The 20,379-nt window shown below is 30.1% G+C and overlaps 1 protein-coding gene across 1 annotated transcript; it reads right to left on the reverse strand.

Moving 5' to 3' along the window:
* Positions 1 to 1,260: 1,260 nt before the first annotated feature.
* LOC117177676 (prosaposin) lies at positions 1,261 to 14,333 on the reverse strand. Its single transcript, XM_033368502.1, has 14 exons — positions 14,100 to 14,333; positions 9,555 to 9,660; positions 8,869 to 9,238; positions 6,880 to 7,173; positions 6,596 to 6,784; positions 6,392 to 6,511; positions 6,032 to 6,301; positions 5,738 to 5,872; positions 5,500 to 5,667; positions 2,982 to 3,201; positions 2,585 to 2,899; positions 2,325 to 2,464; positions 2,004 to 2,234; positions 1,261 to 1,791 (listed from the first exon to the last, which is right to left on the reverse strand). The coding sequence occupies exons 1-14, from the start codon at positions 14,137 to 14,139 to the stop codon at positions 1,702 to 1,704; spliced, it is 2,688 nt and encodes an 895-aa protein (XP_033224393.1). The 5' UTR covers positions 14,140 to 14,333; the 3' UTR covers positions 1,261 to 1,701.
* Positions 14,334 to 20,379: the final 6,046 nt, after the last annotated feature.

The following is a 20,379-nucleotide window of genomic DNA, read 5'->3' on the forward strand; positions in this document are numbered from 1 at the left end:
TTTTGCAATATCTACTTAAAAACTAGACAAATAGGCTTCACCCTGGGCTTCCCGGTAAGAAGCCTTGCATTAAAAAGTATTGGAAAATTCGAATCCATAAGAATGCTGTTTTTGTCCTTAGTTTTTTAATTCTCATTAGGCGGCGAAAATGATAAGATTTCAATCCCTTTTAAAGCCGATCGGAGCTATCAGACGTAACCTCGAATACATTAAAAACACAATTTTCGTTTGAAGCATTAGAACGCGCTCTAAAAGCATGAATTTTGCCAAATCTAGTAGGATTGTATGTAAGAATACATTTCTTTATCGTCAAATGTTCGCTTTGTTCAAATATTATCAATTGAAAAAATATAAAATCATGATAAAAAATTTAAAAAATTATTTTTCACCAGAATCTTCGGTGTGGAAATTGATCCTGACATCTTAAAATGACCCACGCTATGTTTTAACAAGCTTTTTGCCTGATTATTATTCGAAAAACAGTAAATAAATGTAGAAAAATTTGCTAAATTAAAAGGGATTAAAATTTGTCTAATTCTTGGTTGCTTTGTGGTATTCAGAAAAATATTGTCAGCGCTGGGTACAGAAAGGGATTCAATTTGAGAGCTAACTTCAATTGCCGTGGATATTCAAAACGGGAGGACAAAAACGGGATTCAGAAGTATTCAATATTTCTCACGTTACCACTGAATGAATGAAATTTTTCAATACTTTTCAATGCAAGCCGTTTTACCGGGTCATTTTAGACAGAATTTCTAAAACAATCGACCTTTTAAAGAGACATTTTTTTAGTTCCGGTATAATTAAAGCGATAAATACAACAACAAGAAAAACCATTTTTCTAAGTGTACCCAAACTTTTGACCGGTAGTGTAAGTATAAAATTCCTTGTTTATATACGGAATCAGAAGAAAATTTTATACACAATTACTATATTTTTAATTTAAAAAATAAAATTTGCAAGTTTTGTCAAATTATATATTATAAGAAAAACATTTTTAATTGTTAAAAAGCGTTTACATGTTTAACAAGTTTGGTCTATTCACGTACTAAATCTATAATAGGAAATTCATTTTTTTTAATGCATTTTTTTATGCTAGACATTTACACCGAGAACAATTTCTTTCTCCAACTTAAGTTTGATAACAGAGTTGATATTCCAAACAGGCAGGAACAATAATTGGCTCAATTTGGTCAAAAGATGAATTTATCACTTTTTTCGCTTAATCCCCATAGTATATAGAAAATAGACCATTAATTTGTAAATCACTTTCCGAGTATTTTTATTCAATCATTATCACAGTTAACTTACAACTCTAAAAGGAAACTTGTCTTTCTTAAAAAAAAACCCAATTCCTGGGAATCGGGTTTCATTAATCAGAATATTCAATTCAGCTTAACAAATATGCATAAGTAATCGAGTGATTCCAGACTCTCCCCAACCAATGGATGAAGCCATTTTTGGTCTCGATTCTTCTATTAAACTGTAAGTAATCGTAATTACAAACTTAATCCTAACTGAAACTACAGTGTGATTTAAAAGTATTTACTTATTCAATATGTTAATATAAACGATAAAGACTTAGCAAGTAGTATTACATGATGCAAAAAGATTAAAAAACATGGGCTGAAATTCCATGCAAAACGCTTGACATCGAGATGTTCGGTGTCAAAAGTACAGTAGTAATTCATCTAATCTTTTTTATTTGACCGACTGCGACTGTTTCTGCATTTCTTTAGCTGCAGCGGCGGACTCTGCGAACCATACCTTCTCCCTACAGTGTTTCTCGGTCTGAAAGTGAAATAAAGTTTTAAAAAAGCTTGAAAATTATCGAATTTCAACCTAAAGACGTCAGAAATTATAGAGGCTTGAAATTAAATTATTTTTAGTTAAAGAGTTTAAATGGAAAGCCTTTAGAAGTTGAACAATTGTGTGTCCTACAGATCAAAACATGTTTACTTTTGAGCCATAAAAAGTAAAAAGTTTATAAACAAGAGTCTTACTTTGCATTCTCTCGCATTTATGTCATCAGCACACCAGAAAGAAGGGCCCCAGGTGCATTTCTTCATTCCTATATTTTCCTGTGATCGCCTCACTCTGTGGTTTGATTCTGACATAACCAAGTAGTCATTGGAAGAGCAAAGCGCTATTTTACTACAAATTTTCTGTGGGTCTCCGTTCTTTTTCAAAATGTTAATTATGCTTTGCTCGTAAACTTCCATTATCATCGTACACTGTAAAACATTGAACCCAAACGGATCAACATTCGCAATTATTTCTTATCTCTAGATTTAATTCGTATGTAATATCGAGCAATAACCCACCTTGCTTTGTTTGCTTGCAGGCAAAAATTTGCACACTTTCGAAACAATCTCTTCGATATTATTGTCTACCTTTGGATCACCCAAAAGCTTATCGATCGTTGACACGACAGTCTGACAAAGAGCGCATTCAGCCACGGATTCTGAAAATATAAATGTTTATACTTAATCAATTGCGTTTTCTAAATGATTATCATTGGATAATAATATTTTTCAGGTACAGAAACCCGGGTTTCAGACATGAAATTATTGAATTTTCGTACCTTTAATTTGTAAGCGGGAATCGCTACAAAGGCCAATCATGGTGCAAATTTCCTTGGGGCTCACTTCTTGTACCAAGAGATCAATAACAACGTCGGCATACTGATTGACGAACTGATTGCATTCTTGCGAAATGGTTTTGGGCAAATGGTTGCAAACCCCGTGAATTATAGTTTCAACCTCATCTTTCGTCTTCTTGTTGCTCATCGCTTTTTCAATGTATTGCATAACGAATTCGCAAACTACGCACTCGGTGTCGTCTTTAACAGGCTTTTTTATAACTGGATGGAGTGGAAAATTCGGGATTTCGTTCGTCACTAAACAAAAAAATTGCGAATGTGGAAACATTTCCTTTTTTCTCAACTAAAAAATAATACATCGAGGGCAAATGTAACTTACTGATTTCACCGTCTTTGTCAAGAACGAAGGTGTTGACTGGGCCGACCTGTTTTTCGGGGTCGCACAATTTAATGTAGACACATACTTCCTGGGGTGTAAGATCAGCGATAAGCATTTCAATTAGTTCTTTGCTGTAACCTTTAACCAGGTCGTAACATTGGTCGTTCAAGCTCTTCGGCAAATGATCGCACAATTTGTCCAATTGATTGACGATGTTAGCCTGAAAGTATATTTAGAGTCTTAATTTTTCAAATACTGTAACTTCGTTATAGTTAGTCACACGGAAATGTAATAATCTACAAAAGACGGTGTTATTCAAGGTTAAATAAAAATCAAAGATAAGCTAGATTGTTTTGTCATGCACATTATATTTATAAAAGAATTCAGGAAATGGGCAATTTTATTTTCTGCGAAACTAATTATCATTTTACGAGTAAGACAATTGCTCGAGCTCGAGATGCTTATCACAAAAGTAACACTTGAATCGACATCAAGAAAATCATTCTACAGAAAACTTTAACCGTGATTTTTTAAATTATTAATGGGATGACCTCTTGATTTTGGAATAGATTCCCTTTTAACTTAATATTTGAAAAGATTTTAGCGATTTTAAAATATTTTTAGAGATGTTAAGGAATTTTGAAAGATATCAAGTAAATTACAAAGATTTCAAAATATTTCAAATGCTTTCATATTCATTATTGAAATTCCAGCAGTTTTTAAGCTAATTACAAAGTTCCTTTTTACCTTCAAAAGATTTGATAAAATTTGTAAAGATGCCAGGCAAGCATGTATACTATATGTCAAGTATTCCAAAAAATGTAATCCTTTTTGGGACTCAAAAACAACTTATTTCCCTTTTTTTATCATTTTCAATAGCAGGACGCAAAAGAAGCTCAAAAAGGGGAGATAGGGTAATTTTTTCACAAGACAGAAAACATTTTATTTTTACATGTAGAAAAGAAGAGCAACCTCTTTGTCATAAATTTAATAGTTTTTGAATTATGTTAAATGATTTTCGCCATTAATGAATGCATTATTTTTCTAATGGATATACTAAGGACTTTAGGTCGTTGGTAATCCATTAATGATATTATAAAATCCAAGAAAGAAATTGCATTTGTTAAATAAATAATTTTTATATGTTTTATTTTACTCATGATAAAAAATATTTCCTCTTCTAAAATTATTTCAACAATAATAAATCGTGATACTTTTAAATTATATTTAAACACATGTGACTGACTTTAATTTATACTTTAAATCACATTCTTCAATGATCTTAAACTTAAATTAAAAGTAGTTCACGTTTGGGCGCCTAAAATATTTTAAACTACTACACTTTCATTTTCTAATATTAAAAGCACAAACTATTCAAAAATCAATAAAAAGGAAATCTCTTGAAATTCTTTGAAAATTTTCTATTTTCTTAATATTACTTGAAATTGTTGTAACCCGTAAAAATGCTTTAAAATGAAATTTAATGTATTCCCTAAGCCTAAAGTTCTCTAGAAATTTTTTAAACTTCTTACAATCCCTTGAAATCATAAAAATCCATTAAAATAGGTAGAAATTATTTGAAATTCCTTGGATAAACATTAAATTATTAATTGAATTTTTATTTAAAAAAAAAAGTTTAATAAACTGCACGCGCGCAAAGAGCACGCTCACTTCCCTTGCTTTCTATTTTCTGTTATAAAAAAATAATAACTAATTTTTCAATATTAAGTTTTAAAAATGCTTGAAACGAGTTAAATAATTTAAAAAAATGATTAATTATCGTTAGAAAGATGCGTTTAAAAAAACTCTTAACTTTGTAATTATAATATTTCCATTAATGCAAATTTGTTTACGTATTAGATTTGGAGATCAGAATTGTGTCTATAAATATTTATAATTACCTATTGCTAAATTTTAAATCGTAATATTTTCAAATCTTCAAATAAAAATGGTTCATGTTGGAAACATTTACATGTACAATGTTGATAGTCCAGAAATAATTAAGCTTTTTTTCTAGACAAAAATATTCTTAAAGTTCACGTAGTTACGTTTCTAAAATGTTTAATAGAAAATTGTTTGTAGTTGAGAAATTGCATTTACAATTGATAACTTGGAAATTATTTAATTTGAAACATTTTCAATATAGTTTTTTAATTTCACACACTTGTTTCAAAGTTGTCTAATGTAAGCATTTTAGAAAAAGTATACAAATATTGCGATAAAGTTTTTTCTAACTGCATCTTCCTAAGAAAGAAAACTACCCACAAAAATTAAAATATAGTTAGTTTAGTTTTAAATTGGTCAAATTAAAAAACTGAAATTAATTATAATAGATAATTAAGGTTTTAAAAACTTTCACTGCGCACAGTAGCATATTCTAATTTTGAGGAGAATAATGTTGCAAAGTAAGCAATTGCATTTACAAATATCGTACATTTAAAGAAAAAGAGGGAGAATTTAAAAAAGGATAATGTGGGAAAGACTCTAACCCTGAAATAATATTTAAAAAATAAATTACCTCAGTTTTGTCGTTTTTGATGGCATTGTAGATTTGCGTAACCGCAAGTAGACAAAGTGGACAACTTGGTTTGTCTTCGACTTCGGTTTTTAAGGTCATTTCAGAAGGGATTTTTTCCCAGAGATTCATAACCTCTTGTGTCGGACAAACGTGAATCATTGGACATACCTGCAATTTCAACACAAATTAGTATATCCCATTCTATATTCTTCGGAACTAGTTTAAAATTATTAATTACCGTTGCAGGATCAATTTCTTGAGCGAGAATTGCAACCACAGCATCACCGTAAGTATCAATAAATTCTTCACAGGTATTCTTGACCGAAGAAGGAAGCTTCGAGCAAACTTTATCGATGACTTGCTTCACTTCAGCCTTCAAAATTAAATTAAATAATAAATTCTTTGTATCTCGAAACAATATATTTATATGTATTTCTTTCCCTTTGAAAATGGGAGAAAAACAGTTATACAATTCTTCGACAGTGTATTACCTACTTGTAGAAATAAATTTATATTTTATAAAAAAAATTACCTCAGTACTTGGAGTTGTAATCGCCTGCTGCACGTAATGCAAGACATACTCGCAGAAAGCACAAGTCGTTTTTCCTTTGACATCCATTACTGGGAAAGCTAAACTCGAGAATGGAGTATGGATTCTTTGAATTGGTAATTGCATTTGTTCTGCTTCAGAATCTGAATGAAGGGACTCAGATGCACCGTGATCCAAATCTTTCTTTTCGCTCATAATCCTTGTGGCGATCATTTTCGGCGTCTCAGGCAAAAGCGGCCAAATTGGTCCATTCTAAAAATATCATTCAATATTTCCTTATTAGAACCTATTTATGATTATTGCATTTATACAAGTCATTTCTCTAGTATTTTTAAAACTTACGAAAGCACTCTTTCCGGGAGAAGGACAGATTCCAGCCATTGAACAAACTACGATACCATTTAAGCCTTTAGTCAAATAAGTATAAATTTCGGGGTAGTACTCGTCCACAATTGATTTGCACTGAAGGAAAAAAAGTAAATTAATGAATGTATGGGTACGAAGAAAAAATGGGAAATTCGTTTTTTGAAAAGAATTAAAACATACTTCTGAGGCAAAAGACTTGGTCTGTTTGCAAAGTCCTTCGAGAACAGTTTGAAATTCGGTTTCAGTTGTGTTAGCCACTAGAAGATCTCTCAAGTGTCCGACCAGTTGTTCGCACAATTTGCAAGGTAAATCGTCACTGACTTCAACCATTCCCACGCTGGACAATGGGCGGATTTCAACATCGATGCTCTGTTTAAAATATTTGTTTTTTATCCAATTTAATCAATTTGCAGAAACAATCATAATAATTTATAATATTAGTCTTTTTTTTGTTGAAATGCTACCTTGACGTCGTCGTGTCTGTGGAATTGAGCACTGCACTGTCCAGAAAGATGGCAAATATTCTCAGCTTTGAGATTATCTTGAAGATGAGTATAAATAGTTTCGAAATTGGTAAGAACGATTGATGAGCAAGCATCCGAGAAAGAACTGAATTGTCCGCAAACGTGAAGAAGTTGTTCAAGGAAGTGATCGCGAGACGTCTTTTTGAATTTTTGTTCCATGTGGGTGGCAATTGTAAAGCACTTGGAACAATCATTTGGATCGAGTTCATCATCGCCGAAAGGCTTCTTATCGACCTTGAAATAAATATAAAATGTAATTTGAACAAAAAAAGCTAAAACACTCTCTTAAAACCAAGAATTTGCTTTCAATATAATGGAAATTCCGTCTAATGAATAGTATCGCTACATTATGTCGACGATAATTATATTACACTTGGTAATCACTACGTAACGACTTTAACCCGCTTTTTTAATTTGCATGCACATAGAAGAACCCGATTATTATGCTTGTATGAAAGTGATAATGGTGTATATGTCAGGCTTGTCAAGCTAAGTTTTTATGAGTGTTTAAATCATCAAGATTTAACCTAATTAAGTATACTGATAATAATTGCTACTAAGTATCTAAGAACGAAAAGTTTTTTAAAACAGAGCTGGAATCGACGAGAAGGCTTAAAAAAAATAGTGGCATCAAATTACGAAAAAAGTCGCGTCAAATTTTTAAAGATAATGAAAAAAAGCAATATCAGATACTGATCGACTGAAATAGTAACTTATTTTGTTTAAGAATATTGAGTACGTAATTTTAATTGTAAGTAAGTCATTCAAGTGTAAGGATTCTGATTCTGGATTTGATATATTTCTTTTTGAACTGTCAAATTTATCAACTTGGATTATTTTCAAATGAAAGAAATTTATAATATACATTAATTTTGGACTTCAGGCACATTCGTCTTAAACACTTTAAACTTGAATATGGAATTATTCATTTTTTAATAATGCAGATTTCACAACCCAAAATGCTCTCTAAACTGGAGAAATAGGGTTATTTTTTACGAAAATAGAGAAGTAAATTTTTTGAAATAATGTTAATACATATACAATCTTAAATTCAATATTAAACGCTTGAAATCCCTAAAACTTCAAATAGAAATAATAATTTTTAACCCATTAGTTGAATTTTCAACACAAGGACAAATTTAAAAAAAAAGGCTAAGTTTTCAAGTTAAAAGATTAAATGGTTTAGACAACAGTACAGTTTTAAACCCAAAATATTAATTTTCAATTAAATAGTCGAATTTAAAAAATACTAATAATCTGCAATCAAATACTGCATTCTTAAGAATAGTTGGGAACTTTTAACCAAACGAGACGAATTTGGAACAAAGTAATTAAAGTTTTAGCCAAATACTTGAAACGTCAATCTACAAAGATAAAATTTGAAACAAATTGTCAAATTTAAAAATAAAAAATAAATTAAATTTCAACCAAATAAATAGTTCAGTTAAAAAAAATTCAAAAAAATAATCGAATCTTTAATTCGAGAGATTTCAACTAAATAATTGAATTTTCAAGCTGAAAGTATGAATTTTCTGATCAAAAAGGACAATTTTCAACAAAACAGTCCAATTTCCGACCAAAAATAATGGATTTTTAGCCAAAAGAATGAAGTGTGAACAAAAAATTATTGTATTTGCTTATTAGGTTCTAGTAATTCAGTTCGCATTCACACGAAAAAGGACTATGAAGACTGTAATTTAAATTATGCATTATAATTATGAATTTTCAATAATGAATTATTTACAATATAAATTAACAAACTTTTTTTACACTTTTCCTGGTTTGCAGTCATCAGTAAAATATTTCGGTCATTTGAACGTTCAGAACTTCAACCACATGCAAAAAGTCGCATTTTTCAATAAAGTCGATAAAGTTGCACGATCTAAGCCCTTCTAAATAAAATTGTTATTGTCACTATAAGATAATTACCTTTACGTCAGTTACCGATGCTTTGTTTTCCAAAAGCAACTGGTCGATGTGAGCTGAATTGCAAAGGCCGGCAACAGAGCAAACAACTGATGGATTCATCTGAGATGCCAAAGTCTCTACGAGTTCTGGGATAAATTCGTCGACGAGTTTGATGCATTCCTTCACAATAGGCTTGATGTGAATTAAAATGCAACTACCCTCGAAAACTGATTTTAAGTCTTCTTGGGTCTGATTACTTTCCAGTTGATCACGTGCTTGGGTCACCATGTCTTCACAGATTTTACAAACACTATCTGTATCTTTAGGAACTGTCATGTGTTCCCATTCTTTTTGGATACAGTGCTTCGTTGCTTTACATCCTGCCGCAGTTCTACAGATAGTAAATTCGGATTTAAAAATTAAAATTTGCCGTTTATTACAACTCTGGTTATTACGAAATACTTTCTGACTTGAACCGATTTTAACTTATCCCGATGAAGGAACAATAATTTTAAATGTGTCTATGGGCTTTCCCCCCTGAGATATCATGCATTTAACTGATAAAAATAACGAAATAACCTTTTTTTTTGTACCCTGAAGCGAAAGTTACCGACATAATTGAAGGGGTCCGAAACTTCCAGGAAATATTACATTGCTATGTCCCATGTAAAATCATTGAACCTAATGTAAGGGGAAAATATGCTTACGTGATGTTCTGACACCAGTATGAAGGTCCCCAAGTGCAAGCCTTTGCACCCAAAACATGAGGCGTATCTTGTCCCTCAGCTTTAATGACAACCCTTGCTGTTGTCACTAAAAAGGAAAAAATATCTCAATATTCCATTTCATTCGTACCTTTGTAATTTAAAATTCAATCTTTGAAACATGTTTAATATTTCAAGTTCAAAATTTAATTCTTGAAAGTTGATCAATTTTAACTTTAGTGCATTGTACACTTTCAAACCGAAACTTTGAGCATAATCGAGTATTCAATATTAAAAAATTGTATACTAAAAGATTGAAAATGTAACTACCTAATACTGCACAATTTCAGATCTTAAGCCCATAAAATTTAACAATTAACCATTTTAAGACTGTCGAAATTGTAAAAATTAAAATTTTTAAAAGCAGACTTGTAGAAATTAAGGATATGAGAATGACAACTGAATAAGAATCAATTTTCGAAATCTTGTTATAACAATTTCAGTAAATTAGGACACTATTTATCGATACATATTGTGAGTAAGTAAAAATCATTTCACCTTCCACTCGAAAAAATTAATTGCAAAAAATGATAAGAATGCTAACTAGGTAATATGATAGTTAAATTGGTTATTCTTTACCCATCGACCCAGACACTTAATCTCTATGTAATGCTTAAAATGTCGTAATTTTAGAAAATGGAAAATTTTAAACATTGGAAAAACTGTAAAAAATGGAAGATTTGATCCTAATTGTTAAGTCAGCTATTTTGTAAATTTTTTTTTTTTACGTCAGGGCATTTTGAGCATTCCATAGAGATTATCTTCCTATATCGACCATTGATTTAAATAATCAAGGCAAAAGTTACGTAAATTAAATGTTTAAATGTATCGAATGTACATCGATGTTAATCGTATAGGAAACTTGAAATGAGATGGATTAATTAGCATGAAAACGCTTTTCTACTTTTTCAAAATATAAGTCAAATAATGAAGTTTGGGTTCTAGCAGAACCTCTCACTTTTGCATTTATCCGTCTTTTTTAGACTACTATGCAAACATGTTTCGGGGCCAATATAGACTCCCTCGTCAGGGATCATTTATAGGAAAACTACAAGGTCTGATAATAAACAATGCCTGCAATTAAAAGCAAATATACACACTACTGTCTTTAAAGAGGTTACCCTATCTAATTTTGCATTCATTAGTGAAAAAAGTGACAAAGATATAAAACTTTTTTGTAATAATAAGAATCTCTCTCTCTCTCTCTCTCTCTCTCTCTCTCTCTGAAAAGTAGGATAGAATGATTTCAAAAATCTGGCTATACCTTAAAAGATTTCATGTCAGAAATGAATGTTAGTTTGCCGTGTCACTTTGAATAATGCACCATGTATTTTTCGGTGGTGTTGCTTTATTTTCAATGAAAAATTTAATTAATTCAACAATATTCAACGGGACTTTCACTATCTCGTCTTTGTGTGCAATTTTTGTGAAAGGTTATCTTTCTAATATATTAACTTTTAATTTTCAATTTTTTACTTTTTTAATATGTATTCAAATAAAACTTCCTCAATTTTCGAGAATATGTTTAAAACTTTCGACAGGATTTTAATTAGTGTTGTGATGTACTGAGTAAAATATATTGGATTATAATATATACATCTGTATACACGAATTTGATCATTATACTTTGTTGATACTAATTAATTAATTTCCTAGAATAGAAGTAGCATCGATAATTTGTTCCTGATGCTCGGTATGAAATTGGCCCCGAAACATGTTGTTTTCCTAGTAGTATTGAAATAGGGTTGCCAACGCCCAGGATTTCGCACGTATACTGCGGTTACTAGGAGAAATCTACGAGTTGGACATTCGACATCTCCCAACAATCTACGGGTTGAACATTGGACCGAGTTGGCAACCGTATATAAATAAGACGTAGAAATGAAAAAGTGAGAGGTTGCTTTTGGTTGCCTTTTCCTTTTTTTCTTCCCCTTTTTTCATTTAACGTTTTTTGTCTCTAATGAGCCGAAAAGTGAAATAGTTAGGAAGTCTGATATTCGATGGAGTCTTTTGCATGCTCACTTTGCATCAAGTTCGTTCCAACCTGCAGTGTTTGCTTATTAATTTTTATTATAACAGTTCTTTTAATTGTGTGAAGTTAAAATTATTTTTCAGGTTCATACCTACAACTTTTCTCAACATCTGATTAGCGTAACGTGAATATCTACGACAATAAGCAAGAAAAAATTATTAAAAACCAGAGTTATAAGATTTTTGTGCTTATCATAATTTATTTAACTTCCTTTTTATGAAATATATTAAATATTTGTAAAAACACATTTGCAAACTAAATAATTTTGGAACTATATCTTTGGAGCTTGGACTCTGGTTTTCAATCATTTCTCTAAAGTATTGTCATGTTTATTTACGTTACGATAATCAGCTGTCAACGAGAGTTATAGATATAAACCTGACAAACAGTTTCAACATCACGTATTTTTATGCAAGAAAATAAGTTTATCTTAAGAAAAACAAGTTTTGGTTCTAGAAAAAGCATTTTTTAAATTTAGAATGACCCTGATTAGAGAACGGTTTTATTTATTGATATGAAACTTGCAGAAAACTTGTTGAACGTGAATTAGAACTTTAATGTATAGTTGATAAAAATTTCGAAATTGTTGATAACCTGTCAGTAATGAAAAATGTTATTTTTTTGAAAAACAATAAAAACAGAATTACGCTCTTAAACACAGTATAATAAAAAAATCTTGCCGAATTTTCTATCACGTTTTATAGTAATCATTTTATTTTTGCTCGGTGTCTAGTTGTCATTCTCACATTTTCATGAAAATTCCAGCAACAGGTCCGAAAGAGTCTTTACAATATTTTCTTGATTGTATAAAAAAAAACGCATTATTAAATTTATGCGATAGAACAAATTTTCAATGTTTTAATATAATTTTATATTTAAAAACAAACTTTTTTGTCCCTCCTATAAAATTTAATTGTTTGGTCTCATCCAGTTGTCATTCACATGTCTTCAATTAAAATTTGAAGTCTCAATAATGAAGCAATTCAAAAATTAGTCATGAAAAACTGAATAATTGATTTCTGAACTTTGAAAATGTTTCAAATTGTATAATTTAAATCTAGGGAATTTCCAAATTGAGCAATTGTATAATTTAGTAATAATTCATATTGATTAGACTGAATTAAAAACAGAAACTCAGTAAGATATACTAGAATTACATTTTCTAACTAGCTGGAAAAGGGGTTAGTCTTACGAAAAATTCCGTAACAGTAGACAGCTCAATTTAAAAAATGAGAGTTAAAACAAGATTAAATATCTTCGCAATTTTTTTATAAGTGGATGAAAATTCTAAAGGAAGTGTTTGCAAAATACAAGTGTGTTTGTTATTATCTACATCAGCTATCAATGATAGCTATCCATTACTCCTGTTTCAAAATATCAACAAAGTAAGAGAGCAGGCATCTTTTCTTTGTGAAATCGGAAACGTTGCATTCCTGGTCAAATGAAAAGTTTAAAATAAAATGTTTTAAGATCTTATCCCAGATTGCACGAGTGAATCATTGAAATTCTTTAATTCCTTCATCGAGCTTTAATTCGAACATGAGAATTTCTCTACATCTAAAATGTATTTTATTAATTAATTAGCAACATTACATCGAGTTTACTTCTTTCATTAATTTTTTATTCCTTCGAAGAAAAAATCGTAGATATGAAAAGAAGTGGTTACTCAACGGATTAAATGACTCGCTTAGCGACGCAATTAATTATTTGGTTATCAAACATTCTGTGGTTGTTGACGTTTAAAAATAGTGGTCTAAAATATAGTTTTATAATACGTAAAAAAAAGGATGAGATAACTTTAAGAACTTTGTACTTTCTCACAATCGTGAAAGATAAAACACAAACCAAGGAACTTTAATTCAATACAATCCTAATTGAGAAAACAAGAAGATTTGAAATTCGTAATTCTAGGAATAACTATTCTGGAATGAAAGAAAAGTTTTTTTGCAAATAGATAAGAATGAATGATTGTGAAAATCAGTGGAGTAAACGTGAGAACATGAATCGGCTTGACTCATAATAGCATCAAATTCACCAATTCATCTCAATGGCCGGGAATGCGGTTGTGTTCTCAACTTCCGTGACTAATTGATTGAAAAAAAAAACATTGAATCGTTGAATAAGGATGTTGAAATCAAGGCATGAAGTCGCGTGTAGATACATTGAGTCGCACAATTAGCGAAACTAAACTATGATAGTCAATAGGGACTCGTAACGCAATAAAAACATTCCAGAATATCCTGAATGTCCTGTCAAAAAAAGCTGTGAGTATGCATAAATCCGTAGTGACGGGAAGGAGAATGGTTTAAAAATATATTCTCTATGTGAAAACATTGAGTAATGCATGAATGTGTGTGTTCAGTTTGTCAATTAATGATCTTTGTCGGGACAAAAACAAAGGCAATCTTGCGACAAAACAGGCGTTAACTAGGTTAGATCATAGTGTAAAAACTTACCAGCGAGGATCGCGCAAAGCGCGATTAAAATCGCCTTCATTTTCACGGCTCACACAATTTCCTTTTCAAATTTTACAAAAAAGACGTAATAATGTTCGACGAATTTAAAATTCTTTATATTAACTGAGAATGACGTGACATGTATGCGTACGAGGACGTCTAAATTATTCGACTATTGTCTGCCGATGCTGACCAATGTTGTCGATATGCGCAGACGCAGACACGCTATGTCATTGCCGTATACTACACCAAAGAAAGAAACCTTTGACTATACCAAAAATATATCTTTGACTATACTTGGTGGTTGGTAGCCAATACAGCAGTGATGCCAATCTCGGCAGCACAGTCGAAAACTGTCACCAGGGGAGCGGTGAAGTTCTCGCATTGATAGTTTAAACGGTTTAAAAACATTAAATTTTTACAAATCTTATAAAAATTTTAGAAATTCAATGAAGTGTCGAATAAAATATAATAATTCCTTTAAAAAAATGTATCAAAAGTGTTCGAATTGTTTTAGTGTGAGTTTATCCCCCGTCGGTATATAATCAATACCTAACCGAAACGAATGACACTAAAATGATAATTACAATTATGAATCCTGATAAAAATTTCAAATTTGGCGTCATTGGTTGCTAACTGGTAAATCAGTTTATAATATCTTTGGCTAAAGCCGCTAAAGTTTCCAAAGTTTCATTAGTCATTACTTTCAAACGCTTCATCAAAACTTTCGGCAGAAAGTTTCAAAAAGTATAACTTTCAGCAGAGAGTATTTTTAAATTATTTAAACGGTGACAGTGCAGGACTAAGTAAACAAAAAAATGGGAATTTGTCAATAGCGTCCAAAGAGAGAAAAAATATTCTGTAAAATCGGAATCATTATTTAAAGATAAAACAAATGCCCACTCCCAAGCCGAAGTATTGCTGGATTGAGGCCAAAAAAGTTTGATAAATAGGAGTTACCCAGGTTTGGGGACTCAGCTGCAGATTTAGATACGAAATTCAATCTTTAGTTTAAAAATAAAACAAAAACATGCCTGCGAGATGATACGTTTTTAAATACAATAAAATAAAGTTTCTTGAAAAAAGTTAGCTAATTCCAAGAAAATCGACTTAGAATATTGAGATCAAAATTTAATAAGTTTTCGAAACCGGCTTTGGTTTCGATTAAAAAACAAATGTTACATTCTTTGTCAAAATATAAACTTGCTCCCGCGATTTGAGAATGCTAAATGAGAATAAAAAACGGTTGTTTTACAAAAATTATAACAAAAAAAATCACATTGGCATCGCACGGCGTGCGGCTCGCAAGTTTGAGAGCGCCTAGGGCGTGCACCTGTTGGATCTGGAACTTAGCAATCGTTCTTTATACATCCCTCACATTTTTGCATAGGACTTTTAAAATTAAAGGTCAAACCATCAACAACTAATAGCGCATTCGTTTACCTGCACTCGTGTACTTCAAGAGCACTCCGTCTTACTTCTTCCTTCTCACTCCGACCTGCGCCGGTGCAGAACAGAGTGCACCAGTGCAGGATAACCGAATACGCTATAAAATTTAATGATTGTGAGTTCTCTTTTGTTAAAGCTCTTTTGGATCTAATTTTTAAAAAATGTTGTCGTTAAAAATTTCGTTATACCTTCTGTCTTTTTGTCAATAAATATAATTTGTTTATTTATTTATAATGTAATTTTTCACATTAAAACAAAGACTACATGCATTATAAACAAATTAACCATAACACATTTGTAGCTCTTTTTGTTTCGAGTGAACAACTTTTGTCTATTTCTTTATTTCGTGGCTTGTGTCGTTTGTCCAAAAATTGAATTTTTTTTAAATGCTTTTTTTACGAATAAATCAAAAAGAGATTATTAACCAATTTTTATATTTTCTAAAGAAATAAAAAGTTGAATTTCATTTTTGAATTTTTAAAATCTTTTTATTGGGTTATTCCGAATTTGTGAAAACCAATCCTAATTTGGAAAAACCTTAAAATTTGTTGATCGTCCATGTATTTTTTATCGTGTTCGACATAATTCAAAATTGTTATTATTGATTTGAATTTTGAAATTGTTTGAGTTGTTTAAAAGTAAACCCCCTCAGCAGAGTCATTAAAATCTAATTCGTTTTCACTTATCTCTGACCGTCTTTGAGTTTAATCAAAATTTAGATTTTTTGCTTAATTTTGAAAATCTGTTTACTGGTTTTCACCGTTTTTAAAACACACAATTTTTAATATATTTTTTCAATTCCTCAAATCTTTCTAATGGTTTAGTTTAGGCAGCTGAACTAAAAATAAACAATAAACAGTTTCGAAAAAAGTTTAAACGTTTCAAGCAAGTTATATTACTTCTATTATTTCTTTATCATATTACAAATTTAAAAGGTACTTACCTATACTTCTCCTTCTCAAAATCTTGACACATTTTTCAAACAAATACCAAAAATACTATTTATATACTTATTTCGTGTATCTTTCGCATGATGATCAACAAAAGAACAGAACCTCTCTAACTTACGTTAAGTTGACAAACTTTCTCAGTCGCACACTTTTCCATGTACAGGGAGAGGGCAACTGCGCACCTGCGCACGAAAATTTAAGATCTTCCTGTAATGTGCTTATCACTTACGGTAATGTTTCTATTGCCAGTTTCCAACGGCTTCCCACCAGCAGTTGGGTCTCCTTATTATTCCTTCGTGATAGACTAATATGGTTTTGGGACTACGCATGAAGTTAGCTGAAATTTATGTCCTTTTTATGATGGGAGAAACATGTTGTTCTAAGGTAAAAAAAACTATATATGCGATCTCATGATCGACATGAAGTGTATCAAAGATATTTTCATGGAGAATAGACATAAGGAGACCAAACTAGTGAAACTGAAAATGAACACTTTTCTGTTGCTAGAAGTGCGCGCACACACACACATGTGTAAAATCACACTCACGTGTAGTTCAAACCTTCCCGAGCGTAGCGTGCCAACCGCACTTAAAAAAATATGGCCCCCGATGTAAACGCGAGTCAAATATAAGTAAATAAGGATTGAACAATTAATAGTTTGTGAATAAAGGCAAGGATGTTAAAATTAAAAATCGCTGTATAAAAGCGAAAGTTTCCAATAAGTGTGGTTTCAAATGTATAGTGTTCTTGCTTTTTATTCCACAAACATTTCACAAAGTCCTGTCTGATTATTAATTATTTAATTGTTCAAGGGACCTGTCAAAACAATGGAGACGGCCATATTTTTTAAAGTGCGGTTGGCACGCCACGCTCGGAAAGTTTTGAACTATACATAAGTGTGATTTTACACATGATTGTGTGCGTACTTCTGGCAACAGAAAAGTGACCGTTTTTGGTGATGTCCATGCATTACAGATTGGTCTCCTTATATCTATTCTCCATGGATAATATAGACGTAGATGCGGTGCGGGCTTAGTTACCCGCGATAAATATAGACAGCGTGTCCGGCGAAAATTATCAGTTCCCCTCTACCCATCGCAACCCGTAGATAGCACCAGTATCTCAGTAGGCCCCTCGATGCGCACTTATGGCAGCTTAGCTCGAACATGAACCATTTAAATTGAAAGTAAATTCCCAATTAAAACATTTTTTACATTTATAACTTTGCAAAACATGGTTATCTTTATTAAATGCCAAAGGTAAAAGGCCATACATATTTTTTATTTCGGTTTCATATATTTTCATCTAATTTTAAAACTATTTCTTCTAATTTATATTCTAAGTTATAATTTTTTTACTCTATAATATTATATTTGTACTTAAACTGACAAAACTTTTAGTGCAATATCTATATATAGTTCTTTGATATTATTTAGTATTTATTTTTATTTTTGTGATCTGCAATTTCTATGGATTTTTTATACTATTCGTCAAATCAAGTTCTCGTGTGTATTTTCCAATTTCTTAATTATTATATATTCTAACATTTTTATAAAAATGTAATGATAATTTCAAGTGGGAAATGGTTCTTTCGGTTTTTAAATGTCAAGGTGGCAGTTCTAAGCTAGATTTCGTAAAATATTATAATTAATACAGCTTACTTGAAATATTTACGTAAGTTATATGGTATAAAATTTAAAATACAAATAACATAAATATTATTTATATTATTTTTGAAGTTTTTTCAGAACCTTTAAATATATTTTTAATGATTTCCATTTTTATCGTAAATTTTTGGTAAAATTCGAAAAAATTGCCTCAAAATCTTACAGATTTTTTTTACAATTTTATAAATCTTTTAAAATGTTTTGAAATATTTTTAGGACTGAAAAATCCCGAATAATAAAATTCCCAACACTGTAAACTTCCTGAAATTATAAAATGTCGAAATCTAAAAATCCCGAATTTAAAAATTCCAGAATAATAAAATTCAGGACAGTTTACAATATTATTAAACTTGAAAATTCCCGAATAATAAAATTCCAGGCCGAATGCTGTCCAATTATAAAAGATACTAACTAGAAAATTCGCGAATTGTAGCAAATAATAAAATAGTGTTTTAATCAATATTACTAATTTATTAAAAATACAATAATCAAATATTTTAATTATATAAACTTTGTTTAATGTTTAATTTTTTAAATTATTGTTTTAATTAAAAATAACAATAATCGTATACAAATGTTATGCAAGAATAAATTAAAAAACACGTGCGCTTCAAACAAAACAAAATCTGTCGGGAATTCTCAAACTCAGTAATATTATAAATTGTCCAGAATTTCGGGAAGTTTTACAATGATGGGAATTTTATTTTTCGGAAGAAAAAAAACGATTAGAACTGAAAAATACTAAAAAATAAAATTCCCGACACTGTAAAATTAGTGAATTGCAAAATTCCTGAATAATGAAATTCCGGAAATTATATAAACGCCGAAATATAAAACTCTCGAATTGAAAAATTCACGAAAAATAAAATTTCCGACAGTAAGATATTACCGAATTCGAAAATTCCCCACAGAAAATTGCTGAATTATAAAATATCCAAACTAGAAAATTCCTGAGTTCAAACAATAGAAAAAATGGTTGTTCATTCAATATTATTTATTTATTGAAAATACAATAATCGAATACTTTTATGAAATGCATTTTTTTAATATTTAAAGTTTATTAATTATGATTTGAAATTTAAAAAAACAATGATTAAAAAAATATGTATATTTCTGCGTGAAAAATCTTGTTTGATAATGTACATAGAATTAAAAAAAAAATTAAACAATTATTATTCTTTTAAATTCAAACAATAATTTAATAAAATTATTTAATTATTGTATTTTTAAAAAATAAATAATATTGAACGAAAACTCTTTTCTTCATGTTTAAATTAAGGAACTTTATAAGTCGGGGATTTTTTACTTCATTTTTCAAAATAAAAAGTCAACATTTAATTTTGAAATCATCAAAGGTATTAATTTTCTTTTAAATTATTTCAATTCTTTTAAAATGATTTTTGAAATTTTTCGGAACTTTTAATTATCTTTTGAACGGATTCCAATTTTTTCTAACATTTTTATAAAATCCTGCACACAACATTGTTTCAAGAGCTTCCAGATATTTTTCCAATTTTGTGAATATTTTGAAATATTTTGGAATATCTTTAAACATTCTCTTTGAGATATGGACTTTTTCGAAATAAAAAAACATTAATAAAAATCAAAATCAATCAATAAAAAATACAATACTTCTACTTTTAAATTACAAAGAAAAAAGTCGAAAAATTATAATTGTAACATTCAAAGTTTAAATTTATCTCTCTGAAATGGTGACAGTTCATTTTTCACGTGTTTACTATTGAAAATTGTTGTTTTTTGTTCAATTTCCAAATTGAATATGTTAAAAATGGAATATATTATACTGAAATAATACTTCAATAAGGTTTTAAAATTGATAAAGGTGTTCGTTTAAGAATCTATTAATTTGAAGTGATGTTTAAATTGAACATTGTTTATGAAGACTCAATCGAATGTTTACACTTGAGTAACTATTTTCAATTTTTTAGTACGTTCAATTTTTAAATTCACTTTCTTTTCCCGATTTTTCCTGGTCGCGAGTCTGGCTCAATTCAGAATAACTTTTTTTTAATAACAATTTGTAGGTTCCAACTTCCGGGACAATCATTTTATTTTTTGGGAGATTTTCTATAAATCTCGTTGATTATTTTTTTATTTTAAGGGCATGTGACACAGCTAAATACCTATATTACCGACCACAGTTTTTCAGTTCACTGAATGTTTTTTTGAACCTAAGAACTTTTTTTGTAAATA

Source organism: Belonocnema kinseyi, chromosome 8 (genome assembly GCF_010883055.1).
Source record: "Belonocnema kinseyi isolate 2016_QV_RU_SX_M_011 chromosome 8, B_treatae_v1, whole genome shotgun sequence".
NCBI classification, from domain to species: domain Eukaryota; kingdom Metazoa; phylum Arthropoda; class Insecta; order Hymenoptera; family Cynipidae; genus Belonocnema; species Belonocnema kinseyi.

Bases quoted from the DNA above. Each gene is read 5' to 3' on its own strand.
- LOC117177676 (XM_033368502.1), bottom strand. From the start codon at position 14,139: ATGAAGGCGATTTTAATCGCGCTTTGCGCGATCCTCGCTG. The intron at 6,785-6,879 runs GTAGCATTTCAA...TATTTTAAACAG, and splicing joins ACAGACACGACGACGTCAAG to AGCATCGATGTTGAAATCCG. The intron at 6,512-6,595 runs GTATGTTTTAAT...TTTTTCCTTCAG, and splicing joins CCAAGTCTTTTGCCTCAGAA to TGCAAATCAATTGTGGACGA.